Source organism: Grampus griseus (genome assembly GCF_964374135.1).
Source record: "Grampus griseus genome assembly, chromosome: 6".
Lineage (NCBI taxonomy): Eukaryota > Metazoa > Chordata > Mammalia > Artiodactyla > Delphinidae > Grampus > Grampus griseus.
The window spans coordinates 96794111-96806677 of NC_139000.1; the positions used below are offsets into that span (position 1 = coordinate 96794111).

At 39.5% G+C, this 12567-nt stretch overlaps 1 protein-coding gene across 2 annotated transcripts in view; it reads left to right on the forward strand.

Annotated features, from left to right (window-relative positions):
• The window catches only part of LPL (lipoprotein lipase), a gene marked incomplete at its 3' end in the record, with an annotated part of 29647 nt that overhangs the window by 14909 nt on the left and 2171 nt on the right, over positions 1-12567 (forward strand). The window contains exons 7-9 of one of the 2 annotated variants that reach the window (XM_082656192.1): positions 1666-1786; positions 2512-2694; positions 10506-10610. In XM_082656192.1, the coding sequence (XP_082512318.1) occupies positions 1666-1786; positions 2512-2694; positions 10506-10610 (409 nt within the window). Of the gene's footprint in view, positions 1-1665; positions 1787-2511; positions 2695-10505; positions 10615-12567 lie in introns of those variants that run through there. The other variant, XM_082656191.1, reaches the window with a different exon arrangement.

Genomic DNA, 12567 nt, shown 5'->3' on the forward strand with positions numbered 1-12567 from the left:
GCATTAGCACCAGGCTCCAAGTTAATCTGAAACCATTCATCCAGGGTCAGCAAACTATGGCCCATGGGCCAAATCCAACCCACCACCTGCTTTTGTAAATAAAGTTTTATTAGAATATAGCCACACTAATTCATTTCTGTACTGACTAAGGCTGCTTTCATGCCTCCACAGCAGAGCTGAGTAGTTGGGACAGAGACTATTTGGTCCCACAAAGCCTAAATTATTTACTATCTGGCCCTTTATAGAAAAAGTTTGCAAACTCCTGAAGTCTGCTTTCAGTGAAGGCAAGAACCACCTGTATTTGAAAATATCACTATTCCTGGGAGGGAAGTCTATACCAAACTTTCTAAGATATTCCCATTTTGTCATGAATTTGTTCACAGTTGAATTTCAAACTTGGCAGCTTGTTCAGAGCAAGACCTGCAGGAATTGAAGGGAGACAGGAAGAGGAGATAATCAGATAAATCTAGAGAGAGGGACTAATATCAGAAAGGCTAGTTTATGTGGAGTCCAGGAGGAAGTATGAGGGAAGAGATGGCGTTGAAGAACAGTTTCCCAGGGTAAAATATATCTGATAGAGGCACCCATTTTTAAGGTGGTTTGTTAGAATCTAGAGGTGCATTTGGTGGTCCAGAGGTTTGGAGCATCTATAATTCAAGGAAACATTTTAAGCAATGAGGGAATCCTTAGTTTCCTTGACTTTTCAGAGTAGGGACGTGTGTGTCAGGTATAGAGGAGACCATAATCTTCTGAAGAATTGGGCAGGGCTCACTCATCCCCAGCATCCTGCCTCAGTGTTCTCCGGGGACACTTCGGCAGTCAGACTTCCCTTGCTCTGGTCTGTGGCGATGCCTGCAAGGGCTCCATTTAACCCAAACTCTTTCTCTTCATCCTTTACAGCTGTGTCGCAAGCCTGCTGCCTTTCCTATCCCTTAACGTCTCCCGCATCCCATCTACTCAGGGTTTTTAGTTGAGATGGGGAGAGCAGGAGGAGGTGTGGAAGTTTAAGTACCTGCTTCTGGAGGCTCTCTCTAATACAGAACACTTTAGGAACTGGCTGTCTTTACAGCCTCACTGGTGACTTAATGAAATAATGTTATTGTGGGCCTATTATTTACTGACTGTGTGCTAGACAGTGGAGAATAGAAGGTACATGTGACCCTCTGAACTGAAGGAGCCTACATACAGCGTAGGGAGGTCAGACATACCCAAGAAACATGAAGAAACATGGTCACATACAGTGACAGTAAAAAATACCAAATATGCTTGTTCCAGATGCTAAGGGACAAAACAGCCAAGGAAAGGTGGAGTTCGTAGTGAAACCTTCATGGGAATTTTGGCCTCTTGGTTTGATCTTCCTAGTACCCCATCAAAGTTGACTACTTTCTGGGTTGGCTTTAGCAATTCAGATACACCTGGATTCTTCCTATCCACTACAATCACACTTTAATGCAAGGGAGTAGAATTCAAATTCTGAATTTTCTAGTAGTGAGCACTGTACAGACATGAAGAAATCTTTCCAAGCCACACATAATTATAGTCATGTATGAGCACTTCCTGTTGATCATTAGTAAGATACTGTCTGTCGTTCAGAATTGCCTGCTTATTTGGGCTGTAGTGTTCCATAAAGACTGATCAGAGGTTGTTCTGCTTTTCTCTCTACAGTCTTCCATTACCAAGTAAAGATACATTTTTCTGGGACTGAGAGTGATACACACAACAACCAGGCCTTCGAGATCTCTCTGTATGGCACTGTGGCCGAGAGTGAGAACATCCCTTTCACCCTGTGAGTAGCCACGGAACATGACCTCCAGCATGTGGGTTTATCATGGTACTGCTTCCTGTTCTAATCATTGGTCTGAGGAACAGAAGAGGCATAGGACACCTAGAAAAACACATATTTAACAGAAAAATTTTTTAAAAGCTATATGGCAAAAGATGTTCATTGCAGTGGTACATATAGTAGCATAAATTAGAAGCAAAGCAAGTGTCCAAAACTGAGGCAATGGCTAAGTGAATTGTGGTTTAACAAATCAAGAAAATCAATCTAGCCTCTATAAACTGTGATTATAGAAAACTAGGTAAAACATGGCAAAAAGTGAAAGATAAAATATGAAGTGAACAAAGAAAGAAAAGAGAATTGTATTATGTACACTATGACTGTAACAAAGGACACGTTCACATATCAATACAAATTGAAAGGGAATATATGAAAATGAAAATAATATCTCTAAATGGTGGACTTATGAACTTTTTTCTCTTAAGAATTATATTACATAGTTCATATTGTTAGGATAAAAGTTGGAATACATTAAAGGTACACATTAGTGTAGATATCATTTAAAATACACTAAATGCCATTGACATGCATCTTGCATATTTTGTTGGACATTTTTTGCATTTGAAAAATACTCCCTGAACAGTAAAGCTATTTATATCTTAGGAGGAAGTAAAAGGAAAAAAAAAAACCTGCTTTCCAGAACTAACCAAATATGTTGATTTTTTATTCAGGCCTGAAGTTTCCACAAATAAAACATACTCCTTTCTAATTTACACTGAGGTGGATATTGGAGAATTGCTAATGTTGAAACTCAAATGGATCAGCGATTCATACTTCAGCTGGTCCAACTGGTGGAGCAGCCCCGGCTTTGCTATTGAGAAGATCAGAGTAAAGGCAGGAGAGACTCAAAAAAAGTAATTAAATTTATTTTTCTCCATTCATTTTTTTTTAAATGGTTATTTTGCCTTAATCTCTAGCCTACAAAGGTAGCTCACATGTTTTTTTCTTCTTTTTTCCTTTAATATCTTTATTGGAGTATAATTGCTTTACAGTGTTGTGTTAGTTTCTTCTGTATAACTAAGGGAATCAGCTATATGCATACTATATCCCCATATCCCCTCCCTCTTGTGTCTCCCTCCCACCTTCCTTATCCTACCCCTCTAGGTGGTCGCAAAGCACCAAGCTGATCTCCCTGTGCTATGCTGATCTCCCTGTGCTATGCGGCTGCTTCCCACTAGCTATTTTACATTTGGTAGTGTATATATGTTAATGTTATTCTCTCACTTTCTCCCAACTTACCGTTCCCCCTGCGCATGTCCTCAAGTCCATTCTCTACGTCTGTGTATTTATTCCTATCCTGCCCCTAGGTTCTTCAGAACAATTTTTTTTTCTTTTTTTTTAGATTCCATATATATGTGCTAGCATATGGTATTTGTTTTTCTCTTTCTGACATACTTCACTCTGTATGACAGACTCTAGGTCCATTCACTTCACTACAAATAACTCAATTTCGTTTCCGTTTATGGCTGAGTAATATTCCAATATACATATGTACCACATCTTCTTTATCCATTCATCTGTCAATGGACACTTAGATTGCTTTCATGCCCTGGCTATTGTAAATAGTGCAGCAATGAACATTGTGGTACATGACTCTTTTTGAATTATGGTTTTCTCAGGGTATATGCCCAGTAGTGGGACTGCTGGGTCATATAATACTTCTAGTTTTAGTTTTTTAAGGAAACTCCGTACTGCTCTCCATAATGGCTGTATCAACTTACATTCTCACCAACTGTGCAAGAGGGTTCCCTTTTGTCCACACCCTCTCCAGCATTTACTGTTTATAGACTTTTTGATGATGGCCATTCTGACTGGTGTGAGGTGAACCTCACTGTAGTTTTGATTTGCATTTCTCTAATGATTAGTGATGTTGAGCATCTTTTCATGTGTTTGTTGGCAATCTGTATAACTTCTTTGGAGAAATGTCTATTTAGGTCCCCTGCCCACTTTTGGCTTGGGTTGTGTGTTTTTTTGATATTGAGCTGCATGAGCTCCTTATACATTTTGGAGATTAATCCTTTGTCAGTTGCTTTGTTTGCAAATATCTCCCGTTCTGAGGGTTGTCTTTTGGTCTTGTTTATGGTTTCCTTTGCTGTGCAAAAGCTTTTAAGTTTCATTAGGTCCCAATTGTTTATTTTTGTTTTTATTTCCATTTCTCTAGGAGGTGGGTCAAAAAGGATCTTTCTGTGATTTATGTCATGGAGTGTTCTGCCTATGTTTTCCTCTAAGAGTTCTATAGTGTGTAGCCTTACATGTAGGTCTCTAATCCATTTTGAGTTTATTTTTGTGTATGGTGTTAGGGAATGTTCTAATTTCATTCTTTTCCATGTAGCTGTCCAGTTTTCCCAGCACCACTTATTGAAGAGGTAGTCTTTCCTCCATTGTATACTCTTGCCTCCTTTATCAAAGATAAGGTGACCATTTGTGCACAGGTTTATCTATGGGCTTTCTATCCTGTTCCATTGATCTATATTTCTGTTTTTGTGCCAGTATCATACTGTCTTGATTACTATAGCTTTGTAGCATTGTCTGAAGTCAGGGAGCCTGATTCCTCCAGCTCCATTTTTCTTTCTCAAGATAGCTTTGGCTATCCAGGGTCTTTTGTGTTTCCATACAAATTGTAAAATTTCTTGTTCTAGTTCTGTGAAAAATGCCATTGGCAATTTGATAGGCATTGCATTGAATCTGTAGATTGCTTTGGGTAGTATAGTCATTTTCATAATTTTGATTCTTCCAATCCGAGAACATGGTATATCTCTCCATCTGTTTGTATCATCTTTAATTTCTTTCATCAGTGTCTTATAGTTTTCTGCAGACAGGTCTTTTGTCTCCTTAGGCAGGTTTATTCCTAGGTATTTTATTCTTTTTGTTGCAATGGTAAATGGGAGTGTTTCCTTAATTTCTCTTTCAGATTTTTCATCATTAGTGTATAGGAATGCAAGAGATTTCTGTGCATTAATTTTGTATACTGCTACTCTACCAAATTCATTGATTAGCTCTAGTAGTACTCTGGTAGCATCTTTAGAATTCTCTATGTATAGTATCATGTCATCTGCAAACAGTGACAGTTTCACGTCTTCTTTTCTGATTTAGATTCCTTTTATTTCTTTTTCTTCTCTGATTGCTGTGGCTAAAACTTCCAAAACTAGGTTGAATAATAGTGGTGAGAGTGGGCAACTTTGTCTTGTTCCTGATCTTAGAGGAGATGGTTTCATTTTTTCACCATTGAGAACGATGTTGGCTGTGGTTTGTCATATATGGCCTTTACTATGTTGAGATAAGTTCCCTCTAAGCCTACTTTCTGGAGGGTTTTTATCATAAATGAGTGTTGAATTTTGTCAGAAGCTTTTTCTGCATCTATTGAGTTGATCATATGGTTTTTATTCTTCAGTTTGTTAATATGGTGTATCACATTGATTGATATGCATGTATTGAAGAATCCTTGCATTCCTGGGAAAAATCCCAGCTGGTCATGGTGTTTGATCCTTTTAATGTGCTATTGGATTTTGTTTGTTAGTATTTTGTTGAGGATTTTTGCATCTATGTTGATCAGAGATATAGGCCTGTAGTTTTCTTTTTTTGTGACATCTTTGTGTGGTTTTGGTATCAGCGCGATGGTGGCCTCATAGGATGAGTTTGGGAGTCTTCCTCCCTCAGCTATATTTTGGAAGAATTTGAGAAGGATAGGTGTTAGGTCTTCTCTAAATGTTTGATAGAATTCACCTGTGAAGCCATCTGGTCCTGGGGTTTTGATTGTTGGTAGATTTTTAATCACAGTTTCAATTTCAGTGCTTGTGATTGGTCTGTTTATATTTTCTATTTCTTCCTGGTTCAATCTCGGTAGGTTGTGCTTTTCTAAGAAATTTTCAATTTCTTTCTGGTTGTCCATTTTATTGGCATATCATTGCTTGTAGTAATCTCTCATGATCCTTTGTATTTCTGCGGTGTCAGTTGTTACTTCTCCCTTTTCATTTCTAATTCTGTTGGTTTGAGTCTTCTCCCTTTTTTTCTTCATAGGTCTGGCTAATGGTTTAACAATTTTATCTTCTCAAAGAACTGGCTTTTAGTTTTATTGATCTTTGCTAGTGTTTCCTTCATTTCTTTTTCATGTATTTCTGATCTGATCTTTATGATTTCTTTCCTTCTGCTAACGTTGGGGTTTTTTTTTGTTTTTCTTTCTCTAATTGCTTTAGGTGTAAGGTTAGGTTGCTTATTTGAGATGTTTCTTGTCTCTTGAGGTAGGATTGTATTGCTATAAACTTCCCTCTTAGAACTGCTTTTGCTGCATCCCATTGGTTTTGGGTCGTCTTGTTTTCATTGTCATTTGTTTCTAGGTATTTTTTAATTTCCTCTTTGATTTCTTCAGTGATCTCTTGGTTATTTAGTAGCATATTGTTTAGCCTCCACGTGTTTGTAATTTTTAGTTTTTTTCCTGTAATTGATATCTAGTCTCATAGCGTTGTGGTCAGAAAAGATACCTGATATGGTTTCAATTTTCTTAAATTTACCAAAGCTTGATTTTTGACCCAAAATGTGGTCTATCTTGCAGAATGTTCCATGAGCACTTGAGAAGAAAGTGTATTCTGTTGTTTTTGGATGGAATGTCCTATATATATCAATTAAGAATATCTTGCTTAATGTGTCATTTAAATCTTGTGTTTCCTTATTTATTTTCATTTTGGATGATCTGCCCATTGGTGAAAGTGGGGTGTTAAAATCTCCTACTATTATCGTGTTACTGTCGATTTCTCCTTTCATGGTTTTTAGCATTTGCTTTATGTATTAAGGTGCTCCTATGTTGGGTGCATAAATGTTTATAATTGTTATATCTTCTTCTTGGATTAATCCCTTGATCATTATGTAGTGTACTTCTTTGTCTCTTGTAATAGTGTTTGTTATAAAGTCTATTTTGTCTGATATGAGAATTGCTACTCCAGCTTTCTTTTGATCTCCATTTGCATGGAATATCTTTTTCCATCCTTTCACTTTCAGTCTGTATGTGTCCCTAGGTCTGAAGTGGGTGTCTTGTAAACAGCATGTATACGGGTTTGTTTTTGTATCCAGTCAGCCAATCTTTACCTTTTAGTTGTAACATTTAATCCATTTACATGTAAGGTAATTATCGATATGTATGTTCCTATTACCATTTTCTTAATTGTTTTGGGTTTGTTTTTGTAGGTCTTTTCCTTCTCTTCTGTTTCCTGCCTAGAGAAGTTCCTTTAGCATTTGTCGTATAGCTAGTTTGGTGGTGCTGAATTCTCTTAACTTGTGCTTGTCTGTAAAAGTTTTAATTTCTCCGTCAAATCTGAATGATATATTTGCTGGATAGAGTAATCTTGGTTGTACGTTTTTCCCTTTCATCACTTTATATATGTCCTGCCACTCCCTTCTGGCTTGCAGAGTTTCTGCTGAAAAATCAGTTGTTATCCTTATATGGATTGCCTTGTATGTTAACACAAACCCTTGCTGCTTTTAATATTTTTTCTTTGTATTTAATTTTTGATGGTTTCATTAATATGTGTCTCAGTGTGTTTCTCTTTGGGTTTATTCTGTATGGTACTCTCTGTGCTTCCTGGACTTGATTGACTATTTCCTTTCCCATGTTAAGGAAGTTTTCAAGTATAATCTCTTCAAATATTTTCTCAGCCCCTTTCTTTTTCTCTTCTTCTTCTGGGACCTCTATAATTCAAATGTTGGTGCATTTAATGTTGCCCCAGAGGTCTCTGAGACTGTCCTCAATTCTTTTCATTGTTTTTTCTTTATTCTGCTCTGTGGCAGTTATTTCCACCATTTTATCTTCCAGCTCACTTATCCGTTCTTCTGCCTTAGTTATTCTGCTATTGATTCCTTCTAGAGTATTTTTAGTTTCAGTAATTGTGTGGTTCATCACTCTTTGCTCTTTAGTTCTTCTAGATCCTTGTTAAATGTTTCTTGTATTTTTTCCATTCTGTTTCCAAGATTTTGGATCATCTTTACTATCATTACTCTGAATTCTTTTTCAGGTAGATTGCCTATTTCATCTTCATTTATTTGGTCTTATAGGTTTTTACCTTGCTCCTTTGTCTGTAACATATTTTTTTGTCATTTTTTTTTTTTCTCTCTTTTTGATGGGTGGTGCTGTATTCCTGTCTTACTGGTTGTTTGGCCTGAGACATCCAGCACTTGAGTTTGCAGGCAGTTGGATAGAGCCAGGTCTTGTTGCTGAGATGAGGACATCTGGGAGGCCTCATTCCAATCAATATTTCCTGGGGTCTGGGGTTCTTTGTTAGTCCAGCGGTTTGGACTCGGAGCTCCCACCATAGGAGCTCGGGCCTGACCTCCAGCCTGGGAATCAAGATCTCACAAGCTTTGTGGCATGGTTAAAAACAAAAAAAGAAATCAGAAAGAAAGGAAGGAGCAGTACCATATCAAAGGATAAAAAAAATAAAATTAGAAAGATAAAAAACATATTAGGAAAAAATAAAACTATAATTGAAACAACTGCAACAAGGTAAAATAAAACCACACAGAAAAAAAAAAATCCTTGGCTATGGGGGTGGAATTTAGGCAGGGGGTGGAACTTAGGCAGGGGCGGGGTTTTGGGTAGGGCCGTACCTAGGCTGGTGGGGGACTGACGCTTGAGCGTGGGGAAGGACCTAGGCGGGGTGACGTTCAAGCGTGGGGCGGGGCCTCTGCCTAGGAAGTGCACAGAAGGGGAGAGGCAGCACGTTGGAAGGAGGGCCTCTGGAGTGTGGGGTTCTGGAGTTTGGAGGTAAGGCCCTGAGTGAGCGTGTGTGAGTGGGGTTTAGGCTGAGCACATTGGAGGGGCCCTCAGAGTGTAGAGGTGGGGCCCTGGTTGGGGGTGTAGGGGTGGGGCTCAGGTTCTGCGCGGCAGGAGGGAGGCTCCAAGGGCAGAGGATTAGCCCGCAAGCCCAACAGGCTTCCCATTTTCTAAGTGGACAGGGAAAGCACTGGCTGCGTTCCCTTCCATTCCTTCATGTCCCACGACCACCGTCTCCCCCAGGGTCTCCCCCACCCCACTGGTGGGTGGGTCCTATGGTGTAGGAACTTCTCCCCTCCGCCAGCCGCCCCTCAGGGGTGCCGGAGGTCTGGCCTTTGTTTTTGCTCCCCCTTCTCACCCTCCCACTCCCTCAGGGCCAGCATGGCTGGAGGGGGCCTCGGTGGGTAGAGGATCAGGCCCAGGATCTCAGCAGGTTCCTCGGGGTCCAAGTGGGCAGAGGAAACCTGGCCACGCTTCCTTTTGATCCTCTGCCCCCCAGTGGTTCCCCAATTTACCCCTTCCAGCGTGGGATCCCTTCCCCTCCCCCAGCCGCCCCTCAGGGGCGCCAGTCCCATCCCGCCTCCACTTCTCATCCCCCTTCACTCCCCCCATTCTCTGTGCTTCTACCTGGTCACTGGGGGCTCCTCCAGTCCCCTTACGTGTCCGTGGTCCCCCACCGGTGCCTGGTAGGTGCCCTAGTTGTGAGGAGACGCGAATTCCGCGTCCTCCTAGTACGCCATCTTGACTCCGCCCCTCTCGACTCCGCCCGTCTCCATTCATTTTCATTCACTCTAATGTTATTACCTAGAAATAGTATTTATGGAGGCTCCAGTGTTCAGGTGAAACTTTAGTAAGCTTTGTCTTTAAAACTACATTACCTAGATAATTACACCTATCATTTTTTAGGTGTGTTATTTTATTGTCATACTAGGGAAGTAATGGTATCTCTGCATTTTATGGAAAGAAAACCTAAACTCTGAATTGCCACAGTCATTGAGTGAGAGTTGAGATTAGAAGTCAAGAATCTCAGCTTCTCATTTAGCACTGATTCTTGCAAGCACAAAACAGTTAGTTATGCAGAGAACCTCAGAGATGCCACTTGGACATTCAAAGATTAAAACTAACCTCTTCAAGAAGGACAAGATTCCAAGATAATCTCATCCTCTCTTCCCAGCCCCACTTCACATAGATAAAATGAATTGCATAGAGAGCCCCATAAGATTTAAAATTTTATACTAAATGTACAGGGATTTTGCAAACTAGTATACTATTATTGTAAATAAACTGACTCTTTAAATTAGGATTGATAAGGAATTCTCTGGTGGTCCAGTGGTTAGGACTCAGTGTTTTCACTGTGGAGGGCCTGGGTTCAATCTCTGGCTGGGGAACTAAGATCCCCTAAGCCACGAGGCATGACCAATGAATAAATAAATAAGTGTTGATAATGTATTTCTCTTTTGTCATTTTCTCTTATAACCAAAAGGGGGGAAAAGAGGTTGTGAATGGAGAGGCTATACAGAGTATTTGTTTTTCCAGCAGGGCCAGTTGAAGGCTAGTTTGTGAATTCCCTAATGCAGACACTAAGAAGTGGTAAAATTGATCTTGTATCATTTTTTGGTGAAAATATTGTGATTTTAAGCCTGTTCCAGGCTGTCTGTGCTGTCTGTGTGCCTGTCTGTACTGATGACCTAGCTTTACTGCTGGACAGTGGGTTAAGCCCTCAGATAACCCTCTGATTCAGATGTGTTGCTGACCTGAATGGCCTGAGTATAAACAGGTAATTATTGGAAATATCAAAACAATCAGAACGATTATGTAGGATTGAAACAGCCCTGACTGAACCATTTATTTTTGAACATTTTTATTGTTCCAATATGGTGTGCTCACGTCCATTTTCTTCCACAGGGTGATCTTCTGTTCCAGGGAGAAGATGTCTCATCTGCAGAAAGGAAAGTCACCTGTGATATTTGTGAAATGCCATGACAAGTCTCTGAATAGAAAGTCTGGCTGGTGAGCATCGTGGGCTAAGGCTGTCTGGGTATCTTGAACTTGCTCTCTGAGGGATGCTGCTTCATGCATTACCCTTCAGCCCTGCACTAAAGGCTTGGACTGAGTCTTGTGATCAGAGCCTTCGGGTGGCCTTTCTCAGGCCTCCTGCATACACATTAGACCAGTGCATTTGCTTTTGGCAGTACTTCCTCTATTTTCTTTTTCTTTCTGTTCTTTCTGCCAGCTCTGACCTTCACCCCAGGTGCACTTTTTAGATTTTATTTTACATCTTGAACTACCACAAAATCTCCACTTCTGCTTTTTCCTGTACTGCCCCATTTACAGACCCTATGTGCAGTGGATACAACACAAGTTAGTAGCCGTGATTGCGGCTGTGGGTGCAGCTCCTCCCAGGATGTACCCAGGGGAGCAGAACATTAGCTGCAGCCCGAGTCCTCCTTGATTCTCCAAGTGCCAGCAGATTCCAGGACAGAGAGCCAAAGGGGCAGCCACCAAGCATCCATCTCAAAACCCCCAAAGACGGAAAGCTAGTGGACTTAGAGTTTAGGAGATGGTTCTCTTTTCCATCTCAAAACAACTGCCTGGCTCTTTTCTACTTGACCTTTAAGGCTAATCCACATGGCAGCTGTCAGCTGAATCATTCCAGAGTGTCAGTACTAAGTAGAGACTGAACATGTGACCTTCCCCATCCCCTCCTGAATTCCCAAAGTGTGCCACTTTCATTCCTCCACTCATTCCACTGCCAGAAGCCAGGTGCTGATGGCTTATAGGTATAAAGGGGGAAAGCTTAGATCATATCATATCATATCATAGAAGCCAGTGACATAAGAAACAATGGGAAAAGTTGGTCACAACATCATCTGGAAATAGAAAAGCCAATTGCTTTCGGTTTGTCTTCTCCCAGTTACATTTATAGACGAAAGTACAGAATAAGAATTTTCTAATCAAAAAAAGTATATTAAAGACCCTAATGTGGAATATCTCTATTATTTTTAATTTCCATTTTATAAGATAGTTTATCCATGGATAATTATGGATTTTGAATAGATTAGAGAAAACAGGCAAAAAGATAATAAAATCATTGTAACTATCACCCAGGGACAACCCCCAACTAGCATTTTAATTTATATCCTTTCAGACTTTCTCTATGCACATGTAATATTTATATTTTTTTACATAATGGCATTATGACATACGTACTTTGAGTGACAAGATGAAGCCATCTGGATTGAAAACATTAATGTAAGAGCACTCAAGATAAACTTGAAATAGAGAGTAGCTACTGGTATTGAGCCAGGGAGAATAACTGAATATTTATCGAAGTGGAGACTTCTACTAAGAGCTTCATTGCTTTGTTTTTCCTCATCAGAAATCTGAGGCAATTTCACACTTGCTTTAACTCTTTGAAAGGAACTCCTATATGAAGTTTTATACATTGCTTTTACGTTACCTATAAACATACACAAACACACCTCTGCATACATTCTCTCCAAATCATCCACAACTCTAAACATATAATGTGAATTTAAAAACAAAACTCGAAAAATTAGGAAATAACTCCAGCTGTTTATAAAGTATTTCTGGTCATATTGGTCATATTATTTATATAAGTTATAAGACTTTATCTGAGATAGTTATGATACATTCCTCATCTGATTATAAGACTACTGGAACAACATATATTTAGAGAGCTTTTTTTTGTTTTACATCTGATCTTTATCTAGGAGGTAATTATGAATCAGACTAATAACCCTCTGCAGTTTGTCGCCTCTGTGACTAATCAATCAAATAAAAGCTTCTCTTTCTCTCACTTTCTGATATAACTCGTTAGAATGCTCAAGAAAAGAAAAAATAGGTATTTTATTTAACAAGTTTTAGAAGTAAGCAATCTTCCTAAATTTTGAAATCATTTGGTTCAGTCTTCTGAAAATGATACTGCTTATCAGGACATGGCTAA